Below are 16,161 nucleotides of genomic sequence, written 5' to 3'. Positions count from 1 at the left end.
CATTCAACGCCCAGGATTTATTTTATGTTGTGGGGAGGCAGGACACCCCCCTGTCATTATCCTCTGTCCAGCTCCATCTAGCAGATTTGGAACGAAATGTCTCAACAACAGTTCTTTTAAATCACTTTCTTTTGCTCTCAAGCGCTCTGAAGAATCTGTCAAAATCTTTCTGCAATTTCTACTTTTAGTTGAGTGTTTTTATTTACTTACTTGATCTAGGGGGCCAGCTGCCCTCCTGCCCCCTGACTACGCCCACCCCTGACCATTAGGTCCAGTCGTGGCCGACTCTGGGGTTGCAGTGCTCATCTCGCTTTATTGGCCGAGGGAGCCGGCGTACAGCTTCCGGGTCATGTGGCCAGCAGGACTAAGCCGCTTCTGGCGAACCAGAACAGCGCACAGAAACGCCGTTTACCTTCCCGCCAGAGTGGTACCTCTTTATCTACTTGCACTTGACGTGCTTTCGAACTGCTATGTTGGCAGGAGCAGGGACCGAGCAACGGGAGCTCACCCTGTCTCAGGTATTCGAACCACCGACCTTCTGATCAGCAAGTCCTAGGCTCTGTGGTTTAACCCACAGCACCACCTGCGTCCCTCTGACTACGCCTGGGACACCCATAATTAAAATACGCAGTAAAGAAAACCCATCGAAACATTAAAATATAATGTGCAATAGATAAACTGGGGGGATTTGCACCGGTGAAGCTGGTGTCTGAGGGGACGAGAGGCGATGCAAATGTTCTGCCTGGCGACTGCAGATGTGCTGGCCAGACCCACAGTAGGAAGCGCAACCCTCCCGGTGCGCTGGAACAAGGACGTTTAGCTCCCTGGGCCTCCTGAGGGGAGAGAAACTGCTGTAGCTAAAGGGCAGAACCTGTGCCGTGAATGCAGGGGGTCCCGGGTTCGGAAACCAACAGCATCGGCAGGCAGGGCTGGGACAGACTCCTGCCAAAAATCCTGCTGTCAAGTCAGTGTGTCCAACATTGAGCTAAATGGTCTGGTTCAGGATAAAGCAGGTTCCTGCGTTGGCTGGGAACTGCCCAGTTTCTTGACAGGAGGGTGCAGGATGCTGCAGCGAGGCTCCTCACGGGGTCCCTGCCATGGGAGCATATTCACCCAGTGCTTTTCCAGTTGCACTGGCTCCCGGTGGAGTATCGGGTCAGGTTTAAGGTGCTGGGTTTGACCTTTAAAGCCCTTTGTGGCTTAGGGCCCTCGTATTTACGGGACTGCCTCTCCTGGTCTGCCCTGCAGAGGACCTTAAGGTCCATGAATAATCATAGTTTAGAGGTCCGGGGCCCTAAGGAAGTCAGATTATCCTCCACCAGGGCCAGGGCCTTTTCAGTGATGGCTCCGACCTGGTGGAACGCTCTGTCCCACGAGACCAGGGCCCTGCAGGATTTAACTTCCTTCCGCAGGGCCTGTATGACAGAGCTATTCCGCCTGGCTTTCAATTTGAACTTAGACTGATCTTTTATTCCCCTTCCTTCCCTGCCCCTTCCCTTTTTATGAAGATTACCCGCTCTGGGATCCCACAACTAATTCTCCCCTGGTCTCCTCCCTGGCCCAAATAGGACTACCGTATTTTTCGCTCTATAAGACGCACCAGACCACAAGACGCACTTAGTTTTTGGAGGAGGAAAACAAGAAAAAAAATATTCTGAATTCTAGAAGCCAGAACAGCAAGAGGGATCGCTGTGCAGGGAAAGCAGCAGTCCCTCTTGCTGTTCTGGCTTCTGGGATAGCTGCGCAGCCTGCATTCACTCCATAAGACGCACACACATTTCCCGTTACTTTTTTGGGAAGGAAAAAGTGAGTCTTATAGAGCAAAAAATAGGGTAATTTAGCCAGCTAGCCCTGGTGATCATCTTATGTTTATTGGATGGATTTCCCCCCTAAATTGATTTTTGAATTCTGAGTTTATTGTTACTTACGTTTTATACTGTATTTTATGCTGTTTTTTGTTGCATCAATTAAGTGTTTTAAATTTGTTGTTAGCCACCCTGAGCCTGGTCTTTTTGAACTGGGAAGGGCGGGGTATAAATAAAAAAATAATTTTTTTAAAAAAAAAACAGGTCCTTGGGAAAGCAACGGCAAGGCATTCATCATTCGGCATTTCCCGAGTGTTCTGGTCCAATCTCCTTCGCAACACCCCTGCAAGGATGGCCAGCCTGGTAAACAAACGTCACCCCTTAAGTGAAGCCCTGCCCCTTTCTGACAGCAAGAGCTGATTGACAGTGGAACGGTCTCTCTCGGGAGGTTGTGGGCTCTGTTGCCTTAGAGGTTTTTAAGCAGGGGTTGGGTGGCCGTCTTGTGATCCCTGCACTCTTGTGATCCCAGCATTGCAACGGATTGGACTAGATGAATCTTGAGATCACTTCGAACTCTACAAACCTGTGATTCTATCATTCTAACCCCAGTAGACTCCAGGTAGCCAATTGCACTCTGTGCATGCTCAGGAGCACTCTTGCGACCCACAGATTCCGAGGCTGACTTTTAACCACCGAAAAGAGGCTCCCTCCTGGCTCTTTGTCTCCTGCCTGCCCTTTGAGTGTCTTCGTCCTTCCTTGTCCCTCAACAGGCTCTCCCATCCTCCTCCTCCCCTCCCATCCACACCCCTGGACCGACCGATTTGTGTACCGTGATGGTTGAATTCTCCACAATCTCTCCACTTGTCAGCTGCAACTGCTTTGTGACCTTGGTGTGGGAGACAATCTGGGGAGCCGGCAGTTGAGTCACAGGCAGGCAGGCAGGCAGGCGAGGAAGGAGGGAAGAAGGGCAGAGAATTAACTGTGCTTCAGGGGAAGGAAGAAAGGGACATGTTTATTTGCCGATTTGCTTGTTTAAAATGTATACACTGCTTGGCTAAAGCGGTTTACGACAAAAGATAAAAACCATACAATCAGGAAATATTCATAATGCGTTAAAACATCGAAGTTAAAAACACTAAACAAATTAAAATCCACATCAGCTGATGAAGAGAAGGGGAAAAAGAGAGAGGGAAGGAAGGACGGTAGAAGGAAGGAGAGAAAGAGAAAGAGAAAGCGAGAGAGAGGGGGGGGGAGGAAGGAAGGAAGGAAGGAAGGAAGGAGACGAGAAAGGAAAGGAAAGGAGGGAGAATAAAGAATGAAAAGGGAGGTGGAAAGAGTCTTCGTGTCCCAAATTACAGGGGTTTCCAGACTGTTGCTGTTTTCAGGTGAGACACGGATTGTATACCAACAAATTCAGCTTGTAGAATTAATATTGGTTAATATTAATATTAATATCCCACCGTCGGACTTCTTGCAGTAACGAAAGTGATGGGAAATGCATTGGAAACTGTGGGATTAATGAATAGCTGGCATCATCTGACGTTCCTGCAAATATCGTACAAGCAAATCTGGATGAACGCTCAATAAACAGGTCCACAAACGAGCCCATGCATATGGCAAGAGTACTTGCCCAGGGTTCAAAACCTAGCATACGATTTAGCTCCCTGGAAATTTCCACTTTCCTTTTTAAAAAGTCGTCCAACAAGTTTCTAGTCTTCGTGAGTGACTAGCCAACTGCACTTCATCCGGGGCCTAAGGGCAATTGTTATTATTGTTATTTATTAAATCTGTACGTCGCCCATCATCCGCAGATATCAGGGCGGTTCATAAAAATACAAGCCACATTCCCAAGAAGAGTTTAAATATGCAGAGAGCTTTCTGGGTTTACTCTAGGAAATTAGCTGGACATTACATTAGCTGCCCGCCCCCCCCCCCCATGTTTAAACTATTTAGAAGGAAGTCAGCAAGATCAAGCTTTAGGCATCATAAATCCAGCAGGAATCCTTTATCCAAAGGCTTGGGGAGACCAGAAGCCTAATAGATCAGATTTTAGTAAGGGAAGTATTGGAAAACTTAAATATTGTTCGGCTAACAGCCGAGGGAGGGAGAGGAGTTTAGTATAAGTAAGTAGAACTAGTAACTGATTATACAGAAAGGGAATTGGGAATTTCAGAACAGGAAATGGATTATCTGTGTTTAGCAACCGAAGGAAAAGCGGAAAGCTTTAAACAAAACAGAAAACAAGTCAAACACCTGTTGAAGCCTCTGCTCCAACATATCAAACACTATTTCGATCATTCATTCTAGCTCCAAAATAGTGAAATGAGTAAATTTTACACACGTTTTGAAAACCAGCTCTTTAACTATTGGCGTTCTCAAAACCTCGGGCACGTAGATTGTGCCTCGGCTGCACGAAACTACGCTGCCTATTTAAAAGTGAAACGAGCAAACCACGCCGCGAAACTTGAAAGCCTCGTTATCGCCGCATTTGGTTGCCGGAGCCAGCAAAGCCCACGAGTTTCCCGGGTGCCGCCCTCCCTCCGGCAGATGACATCGCTGGTCCTGCTGTGCTTTCCCCACCCGCCCACAACCCTTTGGAGCAATCCTAATAAATTGACGTTTGGGCCTCTATTTCCCAAAAATACAGCGAGAGAAAGGTTTACCCCCCACAGGGGGTCAAACCAGCCTTACCTGGCCTAAGGTGCACTCAATGGTGCCCAGAAGGACCCCTGTTTCGGACCCCACGTCTTCGGCGCTCTCTCCATCGGCGTCGAAGACGTCGAACCTCAGGATCTGCATCTCTTCAAAGAAGTAGTCCAGTGCAAATACATGACCAAAGACAGGGTTTTTGGAGCCACGGAGGACCTCGGAGCGACCCACCTGGGAGGAGAGGCAGAAAGGGGGAAGGAGGGAGTTTCGGGAGGAGGTTTTGCTGCGGGTTGGACTAGATGAGCTCTGGGGGTGCCCTTCCAACTCTGCCTTTCTATGCTCCTTTGATTCTACGAGGCTGAGCACTAAAGGAAGCTGGTTTCTTATAAAATGGACCTTCAGACCAGGCTCCTGCCAATCCGGGGCCTTTCCAATGTGTTGGACTACAAATCCCATCAGCCTCAGATTGGCAGAGGCTGACATAGGGCTTATCCCCCTCTTTCCTTTTGTCCCGCTGACGCTTCGTGTCCGAGTGTGGGGTTTTCTGCAGGTTTTCGCAGGGGAAGGTCTAGAGCAGGGGTCAGCAAACTTTTTCAGCAGGGGGCCAGCGCACTGTCCCTCAGACCTTGTGGGGGGCCGGACTATATTTTGGAGAAAAAAATTAATTTCTATGCCCCACAAATAACCCAGAGATGCATTTTCAATAAAAGCAAACACTCTACTCAAGTAAAAACACCAGGCAGGCCCCACAGATAACCCAGAGATGCATTTTAAATAAAAGGGCACATTCTACTCAGGTAAAAACAAACAGATTCCTGGACCGTCCACAGACCAGATTTAGGAGTCGATTGGGCCGGATCCAGCCCCCGGGCCTTAGTATGCCTACCCATGGTCTAGAGTTCAAAAAGAGGGGTGCTTGGGCAGAGAGCTTTAAATCACTGATCGTCCTGGAAAGAGTGGAGGGAGGGTTAGTCTGGATAAGCTCTTAGCTAGAAACGGAAAGCCATTTAAAAAGAAATCTGTAGCTAGTTGTTGTTGTTGTTAAATTAATATTTTATTAGAAGAATTCCATTCGTAAAACGAAAGAGTGATAAAAAAGGAAAAAGGGAAAAAGCGAATGAAAATAGAAACAAAAGGAAAACAGTCACATTTCCGTACATTCGTATACAGATGTGTCTGGTCTTATTATCCTCGTACAGATATATTTATCAGTAACCTAATATATTCTGTGGACAGTCATTCCAAATATCACTATATTTTTCCAAAGAAAGTCTGCGTCTATATATTGCGTTCATATATTGCCAAGATTGTCATATTGTCAAGCCGTTGATTAAGGGAATCATATCTCTATTCTTCCAGTTTTCAGTAGCCAGTTAACATGTGATTCGGCTGCCGTTTTGAACTGATTTAACTTCTTTTTATTCCCTGTTTGTGTCATCTTTCCTGCAAGGAGTTCAAGGCAGCTTTTTTTAAAAAAAAAACTTTTATTCAAAATTAAAACAAAACATATTATCCAGAATCAAGGTAGCTTTTAAAAGCAATAAAATAATAAAATTGCTATAAGAGTTAACTATCTATTACCTCTCCCCAGTACTAAAATTTCCGCTTAAATACTCATCCATGGGTACATTTTATCCCAATAGCTAATCAACTTCCTCCCAATGCTCTTCTTGAAAATGGCCATGTTAGCATTTTTAAAATCGCTGATATTACAGATATAATCATAATGAGTGAAAAAGGAGCAAAAGGGATATTTACAAATCAATTCCTGCTTTCAGACGGCAACGTTTTAAATCTGTACTTTGTGTTGTTGTGGTTTTCTTTCTGATGAAATCTGCTCCAAGTGCTTTATAAGCAGAAGGTCAAGATGATGCCGATATTATTATTATTTTTTATTAATTACATAATATTTATACACTGCTTGATCGTTGAAAAAACACACACCTCAAAGCAGTTTACGAATATAACAAACCTCTCTGCGAAAACAGTTTAAAACTATTTAAAACCTTTAAAAAAGTTAAAATCAGATTAAAACACACATCGGCATTCTAAATATCTGGGTAGGCTTGCTGAAACAAAAATGTTTTTAGCAGGTGCCGAAGAGAGAACAGGGAAGGCACCTGCGGGATATCAAGTGGCAAGGAGTTCCCAAGTACAGGTGCTGCCACACTAAAATCTGACAGGTGCAAAACAGGTCTGATGTTTCACCTGTAATCTCAGGGGTTTTATATCCTAAAAGTAATCCTTTGAACTTGGCCAAGTAGCAAATCGGCTACCAGTGGCCGATCTCTGAGCACAGGTGCTGTTTGCTGACAAGGCCTCACTCCTGTCAGCAATTGTGCTGCAGCATTCTGCATCAGCTGCAGCTTCCAAATCAATACTATTGGTACTCGTGGCGTTCCTGCAGCCACGGAATAAATGTTTTGTGGGGTTTGCAAAAGTGCCTGATCTACAGATCGGAGCAGTCGAGTGGACGTGCGTGGAGTTTATACGTAGGCAAACGGAAACATCAGCCACGCACAGGCGAGGAACCGTAAATCATAGAATTGCAGAGATGGAAGGGAACCCCGGGGGTCATCTAGTCTGACCCGCTGCAACGCAGGAATCTCAGCGAAAGCATCACACTCTGGGATAGCTCAGTCTGTAGATCATGAGACTCTTAACCTCAGGGTCGTGGCTTCGAGCCCCATGTTGGGCAAAAAGGATTCCTGCGTTGCAGAGGGTCAGACTAGATGTCCATTGGGGTACCTTCCCACTGTATGATTCTATGACCAATGGCCAGAATCGGGAGTCTGGAGGAAACCCCACAACGTTTGCAGATAATATTAAGGGGGAGGGAAAGCTTAAGCACAGAGAGACGTCTAAACAGGAAGCCCTGCGCACTGCAACCAAGTGTTACAGTTCCCACTCATCACATACATTTCTCTGACGAAAAGAGGGACGTCCCCTTCCATCATGATGATTTTACTATTTATACCCCACACGTCTTACTGGCTTGCCCCAGCCAGCTTCTGGGCAGCTCCCAATATATATAAAAACATAATAAAACATTAAACATTTCAAAGAACCTTCTCTAGTTTGCCTTCCGACGGCTCAGGGGTCAGATAGCGCCAAACCCTCCAAAGAAAATAGGGACATCCTAAGGGAAAGCGGGACATCCCAGGATCAAATCAGAAACCGGGACGGCTTCTCTAAATCAGGGATGTCCCTGGAAAATAGGGACCCTCGATCAGCCTCTGGAATACAGATTCTTTACACTGCAATATTGCAAACGGTTTTGCCCAACAATTTAACGTGGAAGGTACTGGTTCATTAAAGCTCAAACGGAAGGTTTGGACAATTAATGATTGGGAGTTGCTGCACCATTAAACTTCAGATAACAGACTTGGACAACATCCCGGATTGGAATGGAGTCAGAGGTAGCTGCGCTGGTAAAAAGGCAGTTGGAAAAATATGTATATACAAATAAAGCTGTATTTGACGGATGAAAGGATATATGATGTTTGACAGGATTGAGAATCATGGAACCAGGGACGGAGAATTTTAAAGCGTTAAAATCGAGATGCCCAAAATATGGGAGAGACAGAACTGAGATGTGGAAATATGCTTCAGAGGTCCAGACTGTGGGGAGCTCCAAAAAAATCAATAATTATAATTTGGATTATAATTTGGTCCTTTTTTTAATCTTAGTTTTTTTATTTTAATTGGATTATTATGATTGGATATATTAACGGGATGTTTTTTAATCAATAAAAATGATTTTTAAAAAGAAAAGAAAATAGGGACCCTCAGAGGTCATCAGCCCGGTCGAAAGCGGTGGTCTTACCTCACTCCATTGTCCAGTGCTGAGCTGGTGAAGAACCAGGCAAGGGTCGGGTTTGGTGGCATCTTCTCGCTCCGACAGGCTCCAGCAGGAAACCCTAAGCTCCACTCGGCTGGCTCCCAGGGCCACGGGTTGAGAGTCGACCCCTTCCGACATGGTGGGTCCTGAGTGGGGTCAAGGGGTCGGAGGAAGAAGGGCAGGAGGGGAAGAGATTGGCGGGCGGAAACAAACAGAAGGATATTGCTTAACGGAACAGGGAGCTGGCTGGGTGGGGAATGGATGGAACTGGGAGAGGTCCGAGCGAAGGAATAGGACAACAAGAAAGGAGAGGAATGGAAAATATTGAAGGTGCTTTTTTTCACCTTTGGTGGACGTGCCCAAGGATTAAGGCTTTCTGGGAAATGATATATAATGAAATGAAAAAGGTATTTAAATATACCTTCCCTAAGAAACCAGAGGCCTTTCTCCTGGGCATTGTCGGCCAGTCGGTGCAAAAGAAAGACAGAACATTTTTTATGTATGCTACAACAGCGGCAAGAATACTCATCGCAAAGTATTGGAAGACACAGGATCTACCCACCTTGGAAGAATGGCAGATGAAGGTGATAGACTATATGGGACTAGCAGAAATGACTGGCAGAATCCGAGACCGGGGAAAAGAGATGGCGGAAGAAGATTGGAAGAAATTTAAGAATTACCTTAAGAAATACTGTAAAATTTATGAATTTTAGAATAATGTGGCTTTTAAAATTAAATGGAGTACAGCTGTAAAGATTGAGTGAAAGGAAAGTAAGGATGATAATTAGATAAAATCAAGGGTGAGGACTTGCTGAATTAAATTTTTGAAATGGGAATGCAGAAAGGGGAGGTATGAGGAGGTGGGTGAAATACGTTTTAAGAAAATAAGGTATTGAAATTATACTTGTTCTTTTTTGTGTTATTTTTGTCTCTGTGTGTGTGTATTGTTATGTTTGTTATAAATTGTAAAACCTTAATAAATATTTATAAAAAAAAGGAGTGGGAAATGTCCACATTCTCATGGGAGAGCCGAACGGTCAATTTCACACACCGAAAATGGCAGAGCTCAATTCCTGGAATCTAGCGAAAAAGGGGGGCTCGTGTCAATCTGGAAATATCTTCCCCCTAATCTGTCCCCCAAAATATATTCCTGGCTTGTGGGGTGGGTGGGGAAACTCTGCAATTCCTCCCCAGGGAGAGAAACGGGCTCTTCACCTGCTCGGTCAGAAAGGCCTTTCCACTTCTGTTCGAATCCTTCCCCCCCCACAGCTGAGCTTTCGAGGCAGAAAACAGATGCCTTCGGGAACCCCAGCCCATAGCAAAAAAACAACAACAAACCGAGGTAAAAGCTCAGAGAAAGGATTTTTCGTCCAAGTGCCTCAAAATTCTGTTTCGGGCAGTGCCAGGGCTCTTCAGAGGTGTGGGCAATCAAAAAATTGTGTTTTTTTGCCAAAAAAGGAGGGTTAAAGTTGCATATGAGAGTCTCTGAGGGGGACGGAGGTCCAATCTGAGGGGGTGCTAAAAGGAGGGGGTGCTGTGAGTCAAACATAGGTGATGGCCTGTGGGGGTGAGAATCAAATAATTTCTCCTGAGGCGGATTTGGCAACGCCGATGGCGCTCTGTGCATGCTCAGAAGTCTGAGCAGAAAAATGGCACTGAAAAGAAGCTTCTAGGTTTTCAAGTCGGGGTGTGGGGGGGGTGTTATGGAGATTCCCACCCCGTTCCCCCACTCTGCCCCCCTCCCTTCATCATCCGCCCTGCTTCCAGCTCTGGATGCAGAATTTTGGGAGGAAAATATATATTGACACGTTCCAAACTGGCAGGGGAGCTTCTGGGCCCAAAGGGTGCTGACTCAGCTCCAGCCCTGATTTATTACACTGCGGCCTGGACGGCTGGTTTGGCTCCCACTAGGGACCTGAGGCAGGTCAAAAGCGAGAGGCTCCAGCCTGTGTGGGGAGGAGCAGAGAGCCACGGGGGGGGGGGGGGCGAGAGGGACATCTGAGCAGATGCCGTGGGTCTAGTTTCAAGGGCCGCCGTAGACCTTTGCATTTGTAAAAGCAACACACACACATTCATAACAACACGAAGACTCGGTGGCTAGTGGGACAGCTGGTCAGAGGGAAGCCCCATGTTTAGAAGCATTCTATCCCTGAACGGTGCAGAACAGCAGAGGGGTGCCGTCGCCTCCCTGTCATGCTCGGCTGTCCGCTGTGGGGAACAGGATGCTGAACCAAGCAGGCCTTGGGTCTGATCCAGCAAAGCTTGCTCGGAGCCTGCACTGAGGCACCGCAGCCAGGCTCAGCAGAAAAGAAAGAAGGGGGAATTGTGCCCACTGAGTATTTCCTGGAAAAGGTTTTACGGACGCTGCGAGGTGCATTAATGCGCCGGGGACCAGCGCTTTGCTCCAGCGCTCAGGTTCTGTGATAAGGGAACCTCGGCTGCACGAAAAAATGTAATTTCCTGGCTTGCTGCCTCTTCTTCCTGCTCAGCTCCTCCTCCCCGTGTCCTGCTTTTCCAAATACATGAAGATTTTGGTGTCTGTGTATTTTGGGGTGTGTGTGTGTGTGCTGTACCACATGGCTGACTGCACACCGATTTGGTGTACAAGAGAGAGATCTCCGCCCAGTTCAAAAACCCCTTCCTAGAACAACAGTGGCTGGCGAAGGATTTAAACAGAAAGTATCACGGCACTCTCGGATTATTGTTATAATTTATTGCACTGATATCCCACCTTTTTCTCAAGGCGGTGTGCATCGTTCTCCTCATTTGACCCCCCCCCCACAACAGCCCTGCGAGGTAGGTGAGACTGAGAAGAAGGGAATGGCCAAGGTCACCCAGCGAGTTTCACGGCAGAGTGCAGCTCTGAACCCTGGTCTCCCGAGTCGTAGTTCAACGCTCTAACCATTACACCAAACGACACTATGGTTCATCCACACTGGCTCTCTCGACTTATTTTAGGTCTCAGTGAATTTTGGGTGCATTTGTGCAGCAGTGTGCATAGCAGTTAGAGCATTGACCAGGCCCTCAGAGACCAGGAGTTCGGATGCTTGCTCCAAACTCAGATACCCCAAGGAAGTAGAGCTGGGACCGGTGCATAACCCCACTTCATTCTGTAAAGTGTGTGAGGGGGAAAACAGAGGAGGACCTCTGTCCTCTTCTGCATGAGTCCCTGTTCTGGCACGACTCCTCGGGGTGAAGAGGAAACTGTCGTGTCTCTGAACGATCCGAGCACACAGCCAGAACTGCTTCCCAGTCCCCACCTCCTTAAGCAATGTCAATTTCCCTCTGAGCAAAGGTTACAACATTTGGGTGGGGTTTTTTATATAGTTTTTTGGGGGCGAATGGCAAGCAAGGGATATGAGATGTTCAAACTTCTTCGCAGTGTGGAGAAAGCGAATGAGAAGAGCTTTTTCTCCCTCTTCCACAAGAGTAGAAACCCGTGGGCGTCCTCAAAGGAAGCTGAGCAGGACCAGAACCCAGGCAACAAAAGGAATTCCTTCTTCACACAGAGCATAAGCGGTGGAACCCACTGCCACATGAAGCAGCAACGGCCGCCATATTGGATTGCTTTAAAAGAGGATTAGACAAATTCCTGGAGGAGAAGTCTCTGAATGTCAGTTGCTGGAAAAGGCAGGAGGGGAGGTGGCTGTTGGGCTCACGGGTTTTCCATATAGACTTCAAGCCAGCCACTGTCAGAAAAGGGTTCTGGGATAGATGGGCCTTTGGCCTGACCCAACTGCAGAACTCAGCCTATGCTCTGTTGACCGAACAGAGGCAGGATCAGAGCAGTTTCTCAGCGAGAGACACAACACAATTGCAGTTTCTGAGAATCAGCATGTCTGGAATAAAAAGACTTGTTTGGGGGCAGTTTCAGTGCTGTGGCAATTCCACAATCTGCTACTCTTAGAGGCTGTGCTGGTGTGGAACATGTGGATTCTCAGTCGCCTTTGGAACTTGGGCCGCTTTTGGCTTTGAAGGTTCTGCCTAACTCAACAACACCAGGGAGGTTTTTTGGGGAAACCTAACAGGAACAGGGCAGCCCCAGCCCATGCAGAGAGGAGAGTCTGGCAACCCACCAAGTTTGTTGCAAGGAGGCAAATGTTCTCAAGACACATCCAAATGGCATCGCGTCTAAAGAGTTCAAGGACCAGGAGATGAGGCGTGTAGCACAGCAGGCTAAAAGCAGGTCAATTGTAGCTGCAATTGGAACTGTTTCAGTTAGGGTCTGGGTATGCAAGCTTCGGAGGGCCACAGAACGCTTTGTCAGGCTGAGATCATGAGAATGGAAAGGCTCCTCCAGATTGGTCCAGAGGCCTGTCACGTGTTGCTGGGCAGCTCATGAGCCTGGCCTGACAGAGGGAGACGGCCTATAATTGTCCACCACAGCTGCCCCCCCAATGCGTAACGATCTCTTAGCCGTCCCGGCTAATTTCCGTTGATGCAATCATTGGAAAAATCCCATTTCCAAGGCCAGCACAACAGCTTGCAGCAGTCAATCCCATCAGTAAATCTCAGCGTTGCATGGAGAATCATTTCCCTACCCCAGAATCCCCTTGCCAAAGAGCTCTGTGGAACCCCGAAGCTTGCACACACGCAAGCTATGAAATCTAGGTTAATGCCATGAAACGTCATTTGACTTACTTTGTACACTTTGTAGACCAAGGAACTCCCATTTGCTGGTATAGTACACACAGCCTGGGGCGAGCAAAGATTACACAGCGAAGTGTGTTAGCTAGATAGGAAACTGCTTTATCCTGAGTCAGACCATTGCTCCATCTAGCTCCATGCTGTCTACACTGATTTCCAGCAGCTCTCTGGGATTTCGGGCAGGGAACGTCTCCCAAATCTTCCTGGAGGGGCCAGGGATTGAACCTGCGACCTTCTGCTCTGGAACTGAGCTACTGCCTTTCCCCAAAGGACATTGTAGATTGAGGGTATGTGACAACCCCACCAGCGCTGTTGAGGAACACACAAGGTGACTGACAACTGATGGCCTGAAGGAGGCGATGTCTAAGGTGCTGGGACTGCACAATTCGCAGTCCAGGCACACGCTACGCAGAGGCACCAAGAGGACTAGGGACTTGAGGGTAACACAAGCTGAGGATCAACTGGGAGAATAACTATGGCCAAGCCACACACCTCAGCATGTGGAGAGATGCAGTGAAATTCAGCAGCCCACACGGAAGAAAAGTACACACACACACACGTGTATAAGACCAACACCTGTGCAAAACTGGACGGCAGTTTGACAGAGTGCATCAAGGGCTGAACCGGGTCCAGAAAGACTCAGGTTCAAATCCTCGTTCACTGGAGCGGATGCCGCCTCTCAGCTTGGATTGTTGTGCGGCTGAAAAGGCAAGGATTGGACGAAACCGTGGGAGACGCGTCCACAGGAAGCAGTTGGAATAAGGGGCGGTATGTCTCCGAGAAGCAGAGGGAGGCCACGGTGGGAGGTGGGGAGAAGCCACGTGGCCACGGGGAAGGGGGCAGCGCAGGTGTGGTCAGCGGAGACCCCCAAAACCACAAGGACCCACATCAGAAAGGAGGAACGACATAAAGCGCGCATACACAAGAGGAAGAGACCTGACAAAATATGAAACAGACACCCCTTGTAGCTGTGTAGTGTTGTCACAAAGCACACCAACATGCACTCAAGGAATACACAAAAATGGAACCCCTTTTCTGATCCTGCTGAAGGGACACACCCCAGGTGCTCCCAAGCAAGCCAGAAAGGTGGCAATAACCCCCTGCATTTTGTTGTTGTCTGTCTCTAGAGCTCTACTGCGACTGAATGTGGAGGCTCCATTTTTTTCACTCTTCCAGGAGAAGGATTATGAACCCTCCCAGAATCTGTCTAATACTTTTCATATACTAATATAATTTTTGCAAAACCCGGCCTGAGTTCAGGCCATTGTCCAAGTTAAATAAAGTTTTGCCTGCAAACTCCTGCTTTCGAATCTCTGGGGGATCCTGAAAGGTTTGCCTGGAGACCGAGAAGAACTAAGTGCAGTTCCACGCAGCACCGAAAGAGACCGGGACACAGGGAGGGAGGAGAGGGGAGGGGCTGTTTTCATAATCTTTCCGTGGGCAAGGAGAGAGGCGAAGAAGAGGGGCGAGCAAGCCTAGCCAGGGCTCAGTTCTGCCACACCCAGGGCAGCAACACAGCTGAGCCCTGCCCTGCAAGGCGAGAGGGCACGCGTAACGCACATGGTTAGGATCTCCTAAAGATGGACAGGATCGCAGTGCCAGACACACGCATGACAGGGACGGGCTCTCGCAACACCAACACAGAGGGAAAGGTGCACAAACATGCCAAGGGCGGTGCTCAAGTTTGTGACATGCGTCACTGGCCCCAGGCGGGCGCACGAGACACGGGGGTGCAAGGCAGCTGCGCGACGCATGACCTGACTCGTGGCTGGAGGCGTGGGGCAGGGAAGGCGCCACGATCCCGGCAGACGAGCCCAGATAACCAGGCACAGCCCCGCGTGAAAAGAGACACGCAGCCACAGGGACTCCTACGTGGGAAGGGGTTCCTCCCCACCCGAGGGGCACCCCTTCCTGGGGGAGGGGTCCCGGGACACGCGCAACATCCCACAACTCTGCCAAACGCGTCGCAGCAGCAGCAGCAGCAGCAGCACCCGCACAGACAGGGCAGTGCGCTGCGGAGCATCCTTTCAGCACCAGGACAGCTCCCGGAGCATCCCTCGTGGGCGGGGGAAATGGCTTTCCTTGGGTACCACTGCAGGGCTGGCTGAGACAGAAGGAGGCGAGGCAGCTGTTACCTTGGCAGAAGGCTGCGGAGGATGGAAGGTCCTCTGGGCTGCTCTCTTCCTTTCCTTCCTCTCCTGCTGAGCGGCTCTTTTTCTCCCCGGCAAGTCCTTGTTGTGGCTCTGTCGTTTTCCCCTCCACCTCCTCGCTCCTCCTGCCGTCTCGTGCGCGCGCTCTCTCTCTTTTTCTGCTGCTGTCACGTTCCCTCCATCCCATGTCTTTCGCTGGCTCCTCCCCCTTCCTAGACTCCGCAGTGTAAGGGAGGGGGAGGTCACACACTCGCTCAGAGCCATGCCTGGCGGTGGCAGCGGCGATGGGACACATCTGGCTCCGCAAGGCGGGCGAAAAGATCAGAGGCGCTTCTGGGCGGAAAATATCTGGGCTTGGGACGCTCCGCGCAGTCTTGGTGGTTCCCGCGTGGAAAAAACAAAACACACAAAATTGTTCTAGAGATGCAGGGGAAATAGATATATATAAGGGGAGAGAAAAATGATCGAGGAGTTGAGTCACTTTCTGTGCAAGAGAAAATGCAGTGAGACATTTGTGTGGTTTTAGGCGCCGGACATCACAGAATTGATGTGCGTCTGTGCGTCTAAGGTGATATCGCTTGACTCGCATCCAGGGAGGGAGTTCATCTGCCAATTTTGGGCTCGTCCTCAGCTTTTCCTCCCCCCCCCCCCATTTCCCCAATCGTAAATTCAGTTCTTCACGTTTCCACATCCGGATTTCTGGCTTTGTTTGTTTGTTGTTGTTGTTTAAGTCCTTGTGAAAAACTCAGCATCTTTGTGCAAATGTTTCCCAATTCTATTATGCAATTTTGCCCGTTATATACTTTTTTTTCCCTTTTGCATAGCATTCCCCTTCCCAAATGGGATGCATCTCGATTATGTTATTTTCACTAACGCCTGCATTTTTTTAAAAAATGAATGCTTTACCCTAATAAATGCACTTTTGTGCACATTTACCGGGCTGGATGGAGAACAGCGTTGCAAAACCCAGAGGGGCGCCAATTCTGAAGGACAACTGTACATATTCGGTCTGTGTGTTGTTCGGGGAAGCGGGATTGGGTTTAGGGTTGCCTTTAAATGCTAATTGAAT

At 48.3% G+C, this 16,161-nt stretch overlaps 1 protein-coding gene across 1 annotated transcript in view; it reads right to left on the bottom strand.

Annotated features, from left to right (window-relative positions):
- CPNE6 (copine 6) overlaps nt 1-15,295 on the bottom strand; it is a 34,313-nt gene extending 19,018 nt beyond the window's left edge. Inside the window, exons 1-4 of the mRNA XM_081167897.1 lie at nt 15,078-15,295; nt 8,281-8,441; nt 4,497-4,685; nt 2,635-2,709 (exon numbers count right to left, since the gene is read on the bottom strand). Coding sequence (XP_081024023.1) covers nt 2,635-2,709; nt 4,497-4,685; nt 8,281-8,441; nt 15,078-15,279 — 627 coding nt within the window. The 5' untranslated portion in view covers nt 15,280-15,295. The remainder of the gene's footprint in view (nt 1-2,634; nt 2,710-4,496; nt 4,686-8,280; nt 8,442-15,077) is intronic.
- Nucleotides 15,296-16,161: the final 866 nt, after the last annotated feature.

The sequence above is a fragment of the Podarcis bocagei genome (genome assembly GCF_964188305.1).
Source record: "Podarcis bocagei genome assembly, chromosome: 13".
NCBI lineage: Eukaryota > Metazoa > Chordata > Lepidosauria > Squamata > Lacertidae > Podarcis > Podarcis bocagei.
Note: the sequence above shows the minus strand (reverse complement) of the source record. Positions and strands in the feature narration are given on the sequence as shown.